This window comes from Malaya genurostris, chromosome 2, assembly GCF_030247185.1.
Source record: "Malaya genurostris strain Urasoe2022 chromosome 2, Malgen_1.1, whole genome shotgun sequence".
Lineage (NCBI taxonomy): Eukaryota > Metazoa > Arthropoda > Insecta > Diptera > Culicidae > Malaya > Malaya genurostris.
In genome coordinates this window covers 29,439,237-29,454,351 of record NC_080571.1, presented here as the reverse complement: position 1 = coordinate 29,454,351, position 15,115 = coordinate 29,439,237, and the positions used below count along the sequence as shown (strand labels likewise).

Sequence of the window (15,115 nt, the reverse complement as noted above, 5' to 3'; positions counted from 1 at the left end):
AATCAATTGTTTCGATCGGCGGTTTAAAACTCATACTCTGAACGGTATTTGTATGTACATCACACTAGCACAACTATCACAACTGACGTTTTTCAAGAATGATTCACTTTATTTCTTCGTTTATGCTGATAACTTTTTAATCATGTACTGCGTAAAATATTCACTAGACTATGAACAGCAGACAGCAGATTAAAGCAGCGCAACTGCCGTCGTTTGATGATGTTACGTTATGTAAACTCAGCCAGCGTATCTCGTATCAGCAGTGCTCATTCCTTTCTATCGATTCATCGCTTTGAAAATCCACCGGCTAACCAATACGAACAAGCAGGCAACGAGCACGGTAAGGATGCTCAATCCGGTCGCTTTGGCCCATCCGTTTTTCCAGTATTCATCTCACATACAAACCCCTTCGATAAGTTTGCTACCGTAGTAGCAGGCATCATCGTCCAAAATGTTCTGATAGCTGACGTTGTGCTGCTGCAGGACGGCAATGGCTGTCCTCAGAACCGTGAGACCATATCTGTTTCCACCCAGACGAACAATTCTCAACTTTGGCATTGCTAGCAGAAGCGACGGTGCGTCGAATTCGTCGAGTAAGTTACGCTCGATGTTGAACACCTCCAGCAATGGCAGTGAAAGTTGACTATAGCCAAGGGTGCGGATTTCGTTCTTCATTAATCCGAGAAAGTTGAGACTTCGGGGAAGCGCAGGAATAACTTTGAGTTTGTTATGCTGAAGCTGCAGCACTTTCAACTGGGTCAGATTGGCGAAGACGTCCGGTTCGATGGTTATGATTTTGTTGTTGGACAGGTAGAGCGATTCCAGATTTACCAGGCTGCTGATGTTGGTCAAGTTGGACAACATATTACTGGAGAGATCCAAAAATGTTAGCGACACCTCTCCTATGGTATTTTCTATAGAAAATTCTTTGAGACTGTTGTCGGCGAAGCTGCCATGCTGGAGAGCTCTTGGTATTTCTAATGACGTCATTAATACGTTCACCACTTCGAAGGCTTGCGGTCGGTCGAGCTCATTGTACAGATTGACATCGAAGCTCCGAATGACGGAATTGATACCGTTAAACCATCGTTCACTGCCGATCCGAATGTGCGATTGTCCTTTGGGAAAGATGTGACTCGTCGTGTCGTTTCGATTGTAGTGGACGTATTCCAGAATGCAGATTTTATTGTAGCTCGTTGGAAGACAGGTGTGATTATCTGTGGTCGTGGCTTGTGCTATAGATCCGAGCAGGACAACGAAGATAAACCTTGAAAAAATAAAGAAACAGGGTTTAGATTTAATAAGTTTGTACAGGCAGACTAGCACTAAGTAACAAGCTCCCCCGTACTTAAGCGCACCAGCAGCATTCATCTCGTTTGACTCGAGTGGTAATAGCGACTAATTGCCAAGTAGACGCTGGTAGTGGCAAGCCGGTTACTACTGAGAGCTAATGCGAGGTTTGATAACAATTTATTAGAGTTTACGCTGCTTCGATTAACGGTATGTAAGTGTTTGTTTTGAATGTAAAATGACGTGCCTCTGGTGAAGTTCCTAGTGAAAATGCAAAAAAAAACATGAAACGACCGATCGTAGAATGTTCAATACGCGATTGAAATGTGTGAGAGGTGAGAAATTTTTGTTTTACGAACGACATTTCGTTTATGTTTACGTCCAGAAAGACAACAAAAGTTTATCTGTGTAAGTTTCGCAATATTCTTATTTCAAGTTGCTTCAGGAATAGAAAACCAGTAGAAATGCATGATCGAAGTATTCGTGTATAGAATAAATCCTTCTGTAAACTGGTTTTTCGAGAAGCTACGTCGAAGTCTACGTTTGTCAAAGGAGGGGGGAGTTGTTTATTCAAAGTCTACGTATTCTCATAATTAGTTTTATTAAAAACAAATTGACAGCAAAATTTAGTCAACCCATTCCGAAACACATATTTCATCAGCTTAACTTTACCTAAGGCAAGACATCTCAGACGCTGTACTCTCTTTTCCGTAAAATTGTTCATTTGAACCACTTTTAGAGGAAAACTTTTCTTTCCCACCGGGGTATTTAAAAACGGTTTACAAAAGTCTAGGAATTTTCCAAATTTTGGGTTACGTAATTTTACAGGCGGTCCCTAACTGTTGGCACCGTAGTTGTGCAAGGGCTGTACTCGAAAAAAATGCAACATTTACTTTTTTTTGTAACTTTTTATTGCATGAGTAAGAAATTTCGGAAAAATACTAGTTTAGAGCGTAACGTTTTGCAAAGGGTAACATTTCGTTACAATCTATCAAGTGGTTATCGAGATGGCTGGTGTGCCGCGGTGGTGGAAAATCCAAGCCACTCCCACAGTCAAGTTCGTGAAATAGATGAGAATCCACGGTTCGAACATGCCAAGTGTGGTAGTTGGCAGCAGAAATGTTGGATCATAGCAACCAACGATCTTATATCAACTGACTCATTCATTTAATTCTTTGATTGACTTCCAATAAAACAAGAGCTAGAAGTATTCAATCCGATAGGGTCATTCCGGGCGTTTCCGGATACAAAAATTGACGACGAGGATTAGAAATCTGAATCAATGGCGGACCTCGAACAATCAATTTTCCAGATGGCAGCTCTTCGGCAGAAGTTAGCATCAGCGCTACCAGTGTTTGCAGTTGATGAAATCAGAAGTCGTGTGAGGACTTCCATTTAAAAAACATGAAGATTGATCAGTTCAAGTGCTTGGTGTTTGTCTGTGTCACTGCTAAACAGACAAGCTTACCCTCTCGCATTGAGGCTGAAACAGCAGATGGTTCCGGTAGCCCTCCAGAATCTGACCAACGGCTCGACAATCTCAAGGCGGTCACATGACCATGATCGAGCGTCAATCAAGCTCGAAACCAACTGTGCACGCAGTCCCGGAGACGGGAAATTCTCATCAGCAGCAGTCTTCAAAATCGGAAGGTAAAATACCTCGCGAACCTTGTTGACAATGCGGCCAAATGCACTTCGTTCGAGATTGTCCTTTCTCGAACCACCAATGCAAACAGTACAACCACAGTGATCTTATGGAAGAATACTGTAAGTGTTTTTCCAAGCCAAAATCAGATTTTTTTCTGGTGAAAGAGAAGAAGTTACCGAACAAACCAAGAAATTTGGTGAGTTTCTTTGCGACATCACCATCGACGGTAACACTGAAAAAGGAGGATGTTTCGTCACAACGTTTATCAATCTCAACATACTTTGTCTCGACTGGATTTAACTTTTCAAGTAGTAGTCAGTTCCCATCAATTCGGTCTGCAATCAACAGATTCTATCGGGCAGAGAACTCGTAACTTTTAAACGCAACACGCAGAAGTTTTTAACGATTCCATGGGACATTGCAGGAAAACTAATGTCTTTCTGAAATCAAATTCCAAACCGAATCTCTGTACCAAGCGATCAGTTCCCTTCAATACCATTCCATTGGGGGACGTCGAACTAACACAGTTGGAAACGTCTGGTATAATACAGCCTGTCGACTTCTCCGAATGGACTGCTCCTTTTGTGGCTGTACGCAATACGAATACGTCATCGCAGCAATCACTCTAGAGAAGACTTATCAGATATTCTTTCCGACGCCACAGAAAAGATTCCGGTTTCATTAGCAGCATTGCAGGAAGCAACATCAACAAATGTCACACTTCAAACTATTATCAAGCGCATTCGTGACGGATGGCCTTCCAAAGTACAACAGACGAGAATCGTTCAGCCTAGTCGACGGTTGTGTAATGTTTGGCGACATAGTCATTGTTCCTGAGATGTTCATCGAGGCAATTCCGGAATGCAATAGTTTCATCGAGGCCATTCCGGAATGGTACCCATGAAGACTATAGCAAGAAAGTTTGTTTATTGGCCCTGTATCGACAACGACATTGAAGACTACGTCAAACACTGCACACCATGTTTATCAGCAGCCAAGACTCCTACAAAGACGACATTGGAGTCGTGGCTAACTCCTGCCAAACCCTGATCCGGAATACATATCGATTTTGCAAGTCGCGTAGAAGGAGTCTATTTTCTAGTAATAGTTGATCCCTTCTCTAAGTGGCCTGAAGTACCTCAAAAAAAAACCAACGTCAGCAAAACCCACCATCAAACTACTGATTAAAACCTTCGCAACATTTGGCAATCCAGAAATAATAGTGTTCTCGAATTTCAAGCATTATGTATAGATCAAGGAATACTTTGAATTCGTATCGCTCCGTACCATCCGCAATCCATCGGTTTAGTCGAAAGATTTGTGGATACTTTGAAGAGAAGCCTTCGGAAAATATATCAGTCCCAATGTTCAGCTGTCCGACTACAAACCGGGGCTAGGCAGGACACTGGATTAAACCGGACAGCAAAAGTATCTTATAACTCAGCAATTACTTCGATAGAGAGATTGACTTTGTATACTCGTTTTTATGTGACAGACGGGCGTCAGTTAAGCGGATGACGCCAAGTCAACTCAGTTTGGCGTAAATCGTGTTTGTGTCAAAACGTTCCGGGTTTTTACTGAATTTTTTGGATATATATGATTGCATTATAATGATGGTCTGGTTAGTGTTTACAAATATTCTTTCCAGGTTGAATCCAATGGAAATTAAAAATATTTTTGCGTCTTGAAAATGAATTGCCTGTGCGGGGCTCAACCGGACACATAATTTCCGACTTGAAATTTTCAAAAACGTTCATTGTATGTAGCGAAATATACAAACAGTCTTCTAAAATCATTTCAACATCAATTATTCAGTACTGCAAGTCGTAAAGCTTCGAGACAATACCTTGATTCTCAGCTAGCAGGATTATGTCTCACGCAAGGTTCAAACCAACAGACAACCCATTCGAACATGGTTCCATTTCTTTTGCGCTAATTATGGAGCAAGACTCTTTGCAAGCGTATGAGCAATGTCAAATGTAATGTGCGTAAAAACAAATTCCGGCACTTCTTTTCCTGATTTTAATCAATAAATCTTCCATATGGTTGAAAAATAAACCAATCAGTTCATTCTGCTTAAAATTGCAATTCAAGAAAAGCGACTATCTTAGTCTAAAACTGCTCGAGACAAAATATTTCAGTTTCAGCATACTTCCACTGAAACCTTTGATTAGCAACAAACACATTCTTATATGGATTTCCTCTTGCAGAAATTATTGCGATATAAAGATTTACATGCCGATTATAAATAAACCCGCAAAATAGGATTTTCATAAAATGTAAGCAATTATTCATCAAATGTTGCTGCAAAATTGATCAAACTTGATATTTCATCTAAAAAGTCAGGCCTAACATTCGTTTGAGAATAAATTACCGTTAAAAAAGATTGTTTGAAACCTAAAACGGTTCATATGGCCATGAAATGACCTAAAGAATAAATTGGAATAGTTTTATGTACAACTTTGAAGATTATATTTGGTACCGTCATCTTCAATGTCGGTTGGAATTCAGGAAACTCATCTTGTGTCTCTTGTTGTACTTATTTTTGCTTCATTTTATCGAAAATATGATCAGCAATTTATGATAAAATTTTCAGTAGTATGAAATAACCACAAATAACTCAAAATTGAAATCTTTAAAAATGTTTGGTATGAACGAGCATAAAGGTGCAATTCAGTGCCAAACTATGACGCGCAAAATTTCAATCGATTGAATTGAACGAATCATCGCACAAAACGTATAGTGCAAAACCGACACTTAGAAAAAATCTGCCTGGTTTTGAACGCTCAGGTCTGCTCTCTATTCGCTTCTGAATCAGCAGCAACAACAACAGATTATCAGAGATTGCATTCAACTTCTGAATATCGGATCTGGATTCTGGAACTAATTTATTGACTAGATTCTTATACTGAATTTAACTATTTAATTTATGTTGAATCAAGAACTCTGATTTAGGATTTCAACTTCAGAATTATGAATTTTAGATCTGCATTCTGGAACTAAATATTATATCTAAACTCCGAACTTGTATTTTGGAATACTCCAAAACATCTATGACTAATCTGGATCTGGCTAGATTTTGTTTTGTGATGATATCAACTATCTATTCTCCAAAACATCGTATTTCACTGAATACTAGGTTGCCTATGGAAAGGGGTCATCTCTAATTTCGTAACGCGGTAGTGCTCAAATAATTAAGCTACTCAAAACCACAATTTTTGAAGCCAACTATTTTAGAATTGCACGAAACATCGAGTTCAATTTTTTTTTCTTAACGAAAATCGACTCTGGGATTTGTAAAATTTTCGAATCGAGATGAGACTGGAAATTTCTGGATAGTTGTTCCCAATAGTAGTATCTGAAATAATTTCGAATCTTTATTTACTCTAGGATGTTGTGATATTTTATTTCAGGTTCCAGGTTCATTTCAATTAGAACAAATCTTTGTTTTCTATATACGAGTGTAAATTAGAAATTCAAAAATCTTTTTTAAAAATTGCCAGGAATTGAAACTACACACCTTAGTCACCTACTGTTTAGAACCATGTGTTTTCAATTAAATATTTAAATGTAATATATTTTATAAATATAAATATGAGCGAAAATTTTACTAATGCTTCGGTCTCACATGAGACGCCCCAAAGGAAGGGTCGTGTGAGTTTGATTCGAAGGTGAGTTCAGACATGATTCAATCATTATATCGTTTTCACTTGAAGCTGAGACTAATCCATTTTCTGCTAAAACTACTATCATTGCTAGGTTGGGTTTAGCCTTAACTGAAAATACCATGGTCGAAAACCGATCATTTCTTCTTTGCTTTGGACTGAACTAGACGTCTTGGTGAGGACTTTCCACAAACAGCATCAATGACAGATCTTCTGCGCTCAGGTCGCGCTCTCATTCGCCTGTCGGACGTCGTGGCGATCAGTCGCCTTCAACCAGTAGAAGCAACAACAGATTAAAAGTAATCGCATTCAGCTTCAGAATACTGGATCTTGATTCGAGAACTGAATTTGAACTAATTTTAGGTTTAGTTTCAGATTACAGGTTGGAAATTAAATTTGAATCCCAATTTGGGACTGATTTCTTGACTAGAATTGAGTACCTTAGTTTATGTTCGGAATTTGAATACAGAACTCTGATTTAGAATTTTAAATTTAATTTCTTGTTTTATAATTTTATTCCCAAATTCAGTTTCAGAGTTCATTTCCAAATTTCTGTTTTAGAATTAATTTCCAAAATCTAGAACCTACATGCTGGGATCAAATTCAAAACTTTGATTGTGCACTTTGCGCTGCATGGATGTGTCGAATAATAGAGTTGAGTCAGGGACATTTAGGAGGGTGTCACGGATAGGAATATATCTTGAAGGGTTGATTTCCTGTGACATATGGTTAAAATATACTGTCATAAATTTTGTTTGAAATTGAAGCTCAACTAGCCTTTCGAAGTTATTAATAACTAGGGGATTCAGTACCTCACATCTTATTAGCAGTCGCGACGAAAGCTCCCAAATACGATCCTTTAATGGAAGAACTCCCGTCAGAACTTCAAGACTCATTGTATGTGTCGAATGCATGCAGCCCAAGGCAATTCGCAAACATCGGTACTGAATTCGGTCAAGTTTGATAATATGAGAGTTTGCAGCGGAGCGAAAGCAAACGCATCCATATTCCATCACCGAAAGTATCGTTGTCTGATACGATTTTATTAGATCTTCCGGATGAGCACCCCACCAAGATCCTGTTATTGTTCGAAGAAAATTTACTCTTTGTTGGCATTTTGTTATCAGAAACCTAATGTGTCCTCCCCACGTGCATTTGGAATCGAACCACACCCCGAGGTATTTAAAAGTTAAAACCTGTTGGATCATTCTTCTCTTCATATGGAGCTGAAGCTGCGCGGGATCATGCTTTCTTGAAAAGACGACTAACTCTGTTTTCTCCGCAGAGAATTCGATACCAAGATGAACAGCCCAATCGGACAAGTTATCTAAGGTATCTTGCAATGGTTTATGCAGATCAATAGCTTTGGGTCCAGTAACTGAAACCACGCCAACATCTGCCAATTGCCTTAGTGTACACGGGGTTACTAGACAGCTAAAAAAAATCCCATCGTATGTAGTGTAGATATTCAACCGAAGCTTTGAGATTCGAAAATGATAGAAAAAGGTTTCACAATGATGTTTACCTGTTGCTGCTCGAATCTGTAGTAGTTTAGTAGGTTCTGGGGTGTAATTATTACTGAAGACGTTAGTTTGGGTTTGTCTTGTCATTGAGGAAAGAGTGACGCTGGCAACTATACTCTCTCCTTTTTTCGATGAGAAACAAAAATGCTTCATCTCTCTTCGTTTGTTCTGGTGTCGGTCATTTACGAATGAGACAGTTAATGAGACTGTTGGAATGGTTTCTTTCTTTGAGAATGCGTGACAATTTTAAGCTCTGGTACGGAACCTCAAGCCTAGCCTCACTTTAAAACGCGTTTCAAGTTAAACTAAACGAATTATGATTGCTTCATTAGTTTCAAAATAAAGGAAGACATCGGATTTTCTCTTTAAATCTATCAAAATAAGAAATACTTTTCAAAATTACAGAATCTCGATCGTCACGAATAAAACTACTTCAACTATTTCTCTAACTGTTTTTCCGAATAACACCAGATCTCGACGCTTCATGGTTGAGTTTGAATTGAATGATCATTACCGTTGTCGGCCAGTTTCGAATATAGATATACTACTGCACTTTACAGAATTGAACAGTTTTGGGCTTTGGATATTTCATGTGGTGATTTTTCTAGCTCAGAATTTTCAAATCATTTACCCATGTTCGGTTTAGCTCAAAATTTCAAAAAAGGACATATTTCAACAAGAAATTAAAGATGATCCTTTTTTTGATTGGCACCTTAATAAACACACTTAGTGCCTCGTGGCATGTACAGATAAAAATAAATGCAAAATCATCTTATTTTCCCTCACACCCGCAGGATACACTAAGCATCACATCCGACAGTAACGCTAGTCTGCTACTGGATCGATCGGTCAGCGGTTCCGTCAGCTCTCTGAATGCCAGCGGGTCCAACATCGCCAACAATAATAACAGCAGGTTGTCCATCCCGTCACTGAAATGTTTCAAATCATCAAAATGCTCTTACAAAATCCCTTTCTTTCAATATCTTTTATTTGTGGATCTAAAATTCAAAGAGGTGGCCTGTCTCCGTCGCCCTCGTCTACATCTCTCTCGAATGGTACCAGCGGTAGCAGCAGCAGCAGACCAACACGGCCCGCCCCGTTACCCCCGGTAGTGTCATCACCGACGGCTTCGGTCGGAGCCACTCCAACTAGTGTCCGACGGCTTGCGCCACAACCTCCGAATGGTTCCTCGACTCGGGAACCGACAGCGAATGGACGACATTCTCCGGAAAACAATGCCACGGTGGAAGACAACAACAACTGGTTGAACGGCATGGCATTAGTGAATAATCAGCAGCCCAGCGAGGAAGGTCAACCGCCGGAGGTAGTAGCTCAGTTGTTCTGTCTTCAAGCGTTCTGCTTGCGTTTCTCTGATTGACTTCTACATTATAACAAAGCACACCCTCCACTGCTCCGCTATCTCCTAACTGAAACGTTTTGTGGTTGCGGGTCGCTTCTATTCGCACTTACTAATGCACCGAACGGTTCTAACGAGTACGAACCTGGTTGGATGTTGAAAAAAAAAATCTAATAAAACTTATTGTTAGTTCACTTGTAACCGAATGCTGGGTGATGGTTTTTGGTTTAGACTGCAGGATTTAAGCTCAATCTCATAAGTAAACCTATGTTCTCTTGCTACTTTCAGACGTCGGATAACTCAGCTACTCGAGCGGCCGATGCTAGTCCATCCTTCACTAGTTCACCGAATCCGGAAGCTGCTAATCAGCAATCACAGCTGCCTAGTTCCGAGGGACTTCCACCCGGTTGGACCATGCAGTTTGCCGCCAATGGACGGTTGTTCTTCATCGACCACATCAGCAAGAAAACCTCCTGGGTAGATCCCCGAACGGGAGTGGCTAGTTCCATTCCTGGTGCCTTGTTGAACAGTAATTCCTCGGTTGGTGGTGGTGCGACTAGCGCTGGTGCCGCTGGTGGCGTAGGTAGTCCAAACGCACGGCAGGAAGACGAACTGGGTCCCCTGCCGGAAGGATGGGAGGAACGAGTGCACAGCGATGGTAGAACTTTCTTCATAGATCACAACACCCGGGCAACCCAGTGGGACGATCCGCGGTTGTCGAATCCTAAGATCGCCGGCCAGGTTGTGCCCTATTCGAGGGACTACAAACAGAAGTACGAGTATCTCAAGAGTCAGCTAAAGAAGCCGGTGAGTTTTTCATTGTTTTTTTATTTGTTGCAAGTTTCGTCTTCGGCTCATCAGTGCATTAGCAGTGTTTTATGTCCCGTCTCTGCGGTGTTCATACGTCAGTTTTCCAATCTGTTTTCCCCGTTAGATACTGATCATATTAAAACTAGCTCAAGACGGCTAGTTACGCCTTAACAAAAAATAAAAACAAATCGTTGAATTCTAGATCAGTTGCAGTTTTAAAAACAGCAAAAATACGATTGTAGAACTCACTGAAATCAAATTAATAGAATTGAATTGATGCGTAAACATATATGAATAAACAAAAGTTTATTTACAATCATGTTCATAAATTCAGATTTTTTTTCATTTAATTAATACTCAAATGAATTTGAACAATTTTGAAAAAAAAATTATAGACATATTTTCCAATAGGGCTTGGAAATTGACAGTGTGTTGAATAAAAAATGTGCCATACACTGAGGCCTTTTTTTACGCGAGTTTTTAATGTGGTTTTTTTCGCGGCTTTTTTACGCGGATTTCCGAAGTTACACGTTTTTTTTCGTAGATTCAACAATAAATTCAACAACGTTTCATGCATTTTTTCTACGCGGATTTCCAAAGTTACGCGGTCTTAAATTCTCCCAAAAGTTGTCAAGTCGGTTTAAAAAAATTTGTTTTGAGATTGCACCAGATGTCAACCAGATGTCATGTATTTTAAAGACAATTTCATTTCGGAAATCTCAAATTTTTTTAAGTCTCAGTGTAAAATATAATGATTTATTTTATTCATATTTACTACAATAAATTTTTAAAATGAAACTATAATGTATCTCGTTCTATTATTGGTATAAAGTTCGAGCTGTTCTTTTTTCAGAAATTTGAAACATTATTGACAAAAAAAAAAGAACGGGTGTGTAATGTCAGAGACATAACTGGATGTCGTGAATACGAATAAAACTGACACGATTTCTTTATACTTTCGAATTCGAATTCGTGTGAATTGTGAAACTTTTGACGTCGATTATCTCATTTCGGATTTGCATATTTCAATGGAAGGAACTATCAAGATGCTGTACAGGATTCATTTCTGCCTTTTTTTTCTCTACGATATTTAGCACAGTTCGGACGATTTTCGCACAGCGAAAAGTGCACGAAGCAAATTAATTTTTTTTTGATTTTCACTAAACTGATGATTTTTACCTTCGATTTGCAAAGAAGTAATCTTAATAGTTCTTTAGATACCATTTAGAGCCATTAGAACGGGTGATTTTATATAATGTTGTCCACTTTTCGTTTTTCGTTTTCTTTCTCTCCATTGCAAACGACCAGAAGCTCTGTTGTATGATGCAATCGCTCTTGTTTGAGTTGAAACTAGCTTTGCGTACAAACCGCAACACATCCGCTCGCAGTGCCAAATGATGCGAAACTGGTTTAATGCGTCTTCTCGCCTTGACGACCGGAAGGCAAATTAGAACTACAACTTGAGCGTTTGAGGTTTTTAACCACGCAAAAGGTGCGCTCTCCGATGCCGCTGTTTGAATGCGTCTTCTGGCATCGACGTCTGCTTCCATCCAACGCACAAGAAGAAATGATCGATTTTTGACCACGGTTCCCCTTTTATAACGTTCAGTTGAAGATATGTGCCTGACTACCTCAAAATCGTCGTCCTTGCGCGAAAACCCCAAGCAAAAGTGAAGAGTTTTCCGCGTTGTTTTAAAATTTTCAGAAAACTTAATTTTTGAGTTGTTTGAGGTTATCTCACACTGTTCAAAATATTACCCTAAATTCCTGAACATATTTTTGATGAAATAGTGAAAGAATTATGTTGCTGCCTTCAATACAAGTCGATATATTCACGATTAAGTTCTGCCCATTCTTCCATATGGCTAATTTTGAAAAGGCACCCCGTAGTAAAGTAAGTCGTATTCACGACAAAATAAATTCAAAATATTGTTCATCACTAGCGTCTACTTTTTCCCAACTTTCTGGCAATTCACGGATACCCTTTTCAAAAATTCGACCGGTTTAGTTGAAGAGGTGCTGGTCAGCCAGGCCAAACTGCATCAACCGGAACAAATACTAATCGGAGGAGCAATGTCTAGGTTGTACGGTGGATGCGATAGGACTACCCATTTGAGCGATTCGAATGTCGTTTACGCTTGATGCCAAACCTAACCCAGTTTCCACTCTAATTGATGTCAAACCGTTTGTTTGAAGCCAGTTTTGAACCTAGTTTCAACGTTGTTGAACTGAAAATCAAGTCAGTTTCGAACCTGGCTTTTATATCAGGTTTGCTAGTTGCTAAGCGCAAAATCAACACAGTTTCATGAAAAGTGTTTGTTTGATTAAACTACCCTAGGTCAGTTTCAGTTTTCTCAAGCGAAAACGACATAAGTGTGTTTTATCGGCTGTGTGGGCGAACATTGTCATGTTGCAAAATTACTTTGTTGTGTTTATCGGTGTCGTGTGGCCTTTTTAGTCGGTAGACTTCCCCCGAACCACACACAGCTGATTCCAACAGATACAGATAATAACCTTCAGTCCATAACATTCTGAACGGTCGTCGATGATGATGATGCATCGTTGTCCGACTCTTTGGATTATCGCAATGGATCCACTGTTCATCATCAGTAACAATTTGACGGAAAAAACCTATTCTTTTGTACCGTTAAAGCAGTTGTACGCACGTGAATAAAGGGAGTTCGACATTCCTTGGCTTCAATTCATACGGCATCCAATTGGCTACCTTTCGGACCATTCCCATTGCAGTTATACGTTGGCTGATGGTTCTATGAGTAACTTCGAGAGATTTTGCAAGTTTTTCATGCGTTTGCGACGGGTTTTGATCGATTTTCCAAAATTGATCTAGACCAAAATTGATAAAACTTTTTTTTTCCAAATTTTTTTAAACAATTATAGTCGAAAATCAGTCAAATTTTTGAATTTAAATGTTGCAATTCGAGGTGGCTAGATATATTTAAAAAATTTTAATCTCTATTGGCCTTTCTCTATAGACTTCGACGAGATCGGAAAATGTCAGTGTTTGTGTATGTTTGTGTGCACTTTTCAAAGATTTTTGTCGACTTCCTTCACTATGGGGCATCTTTCCAAAGTTTACCCTGTACAAGAATGGGTAGAACTTAATCGTGAATATCTCTAGTTGTATTTAAGGTAGCAACATAATTTCTTCTCCGTACAATCAGGAATATGTTCAGAATTTTATGATAAGATATTCAGAAGGCATAACACTTCTCAATACCGCCTACAAGGTACATTCTAGAGTTCTGTTCAGCAGACTGCGTCCAATGGCAGAATCCTTTGTCGGCGAATACCAATGCGGCTTTCGAGAAGGACGTTCAACGACGGACCAGATGTTCACCTTGCGACAAATTCTCGATGAGTTTCGGGAGCACAACTTGCGGACTCATCATCTGTTTGTAGATTTCAAAGCTGCGTACGACTCAGTAAAACGTAACGAATTGTGGCAGATCATGCTAGAACATGGCTTTCCGACAAAGCTGACTGATTCCGTGCGACGCTCGATGGATCGGTATCAAGCGTCAAGATAGCTGGTACGACATCCGATCCTTTCGTGACGTTAGATGAATTGAAGCAGGGCGACGCGCTCTCTAATCAGTTGTTCAATATAGCGCTCGAAGGTGCCATACGAAGATCCGGCGTGCATAGAAACGGTACCATCATCAATAAGACTCACATGCTTCCTGGTTTTGCGGACGGCATTGATATTATTGGTGTTGATCGTAGAGCTGTAGAAGAGGCTTTTGTGCCCTTTAAGAAAGCAGCTGCGAGAATAGGGTTGACGATAAACTCTACCAAGACTAAGTACATGGTGGCTGGTAGAGAAAGAGGCAGCCCAAACGGTGTAGTATCCGAGGTGGTGATTGATGGGGTACAATACGAGGTTGTTGACGAGTTCATATATCTTGAGACACTAGTGACATGCGAGAATGATATGAGCCGCGAGGTAAAAAGGTAAAAAGGCGTGTTGAAGCTGCTAATAGGGCTTTCTATGGGCTCCGTAACCAGCTGAAGTCTCGTAGCTTGCACACACGCACCGAACTTGCCCTATACAAGTCGTTCATACTACCTGTTGTCCTATACGGCCATGAAGCATGGTCGTTGAAGGAAACAGATGTTCGTTTAATCGGCGTCTTTGAGAGAAAATCCTGCGCTCAATACTCGGCGGTAAAGAAGAGAATGGACAATGGCGCAGACGCATGAACCGTAAGCAGTACCAAGTATACAAAGATGCGGACATTGAAAGGCTTATAAAACACGGCAGACTACAGTGGGCTGGACATGTAGCAAGAATACCGGAAGAGAGAATGGCCTACGTGATGTTCAGAGAGGTCGTCGACTGCGGGGTAGACCTCGCACTCGCTGGCTGTGCGCAATCGAAGAGGATGCACGCGCAGTGGAAGTACAGAGTGACTGGAAAACGGCGGCTCAAGATCGAGTATTCTGGAAATCTACAATTCGTTCGGTTGTTCCGAAGACGGGATGTGCACCATTAAAGTAAAAGTAAAAGTATTCAGAAGTATGAGATAACCACAAATAACTGGAAACATAAGTGTTTGGTATGAATGAGCATTAAGGAGTAATTCAGTGTCAAAATGAGGTGCGGAAAAGCGAATTTTCGAATATTCAGTGATTGAACGCAGTGGACTTACGACACGTTTTGTTCACTAGTAAAACAGGTACTAACTATGTATGGGTAAAGATCATGAGTATTTTAATTGTCTAATATGAAGGGATTTGTGCATGTTGTTTAAGACGGTCAATTCATTCATTCAGTTTATAACCAAAATGCTTTCATATTTGA

At 39.9% G+C, this 15,115-nt stretch overlaps 2 protein-coding genes across 5 annotated transcripts in view; one reads left to right on the top strand and one right to left on the bottom strand.

Moving 5' to 3' along the window:
* The window catches only part of LOC131427455 (E3 ubiquitin-protein ligase Nedd-4-like), a 34,870-nt gene that overhangs the window by 11,753 nt on the left and 8,002 nt on the right, over positions 1-15,115 (top strand). For 3 of the 4 annotated variants that reach the window (XM_058590655.1, XM_058590654.1, XM_058590656.1), the window contains 3 exons: positions 8,921-9,039; positions 9,138-9,450; positions 9,772-10,290. In XM_058590655.1, the coding sequence (XP_058446638.1) occupies positions 8,921-9,039; positions 9,138-9,450; positions 9,772-10,290 (951 nt within the window). The remainder of the gene's footprint in view (positions 1-8,920; positions 9,040-9,137; positions 9,451-9,771; positions 10,291-15,115) is intronic. The other variant, XM_058590657.1, reaches the window with a different exon arrangement.
* LOC131427457 (lumican-like) lies at positions 84-1,424 on the bottom strand. Its single transcript, XM_058590658.1, is given in 2 exon segments — positions 84-1,267; positions 1,349-1,424. Coding segments are annotated over 2 exon segments (1,014 nt in total). The 5' UTR covers positions 1,372-1,424; the 3' UTR covers positions 84-276.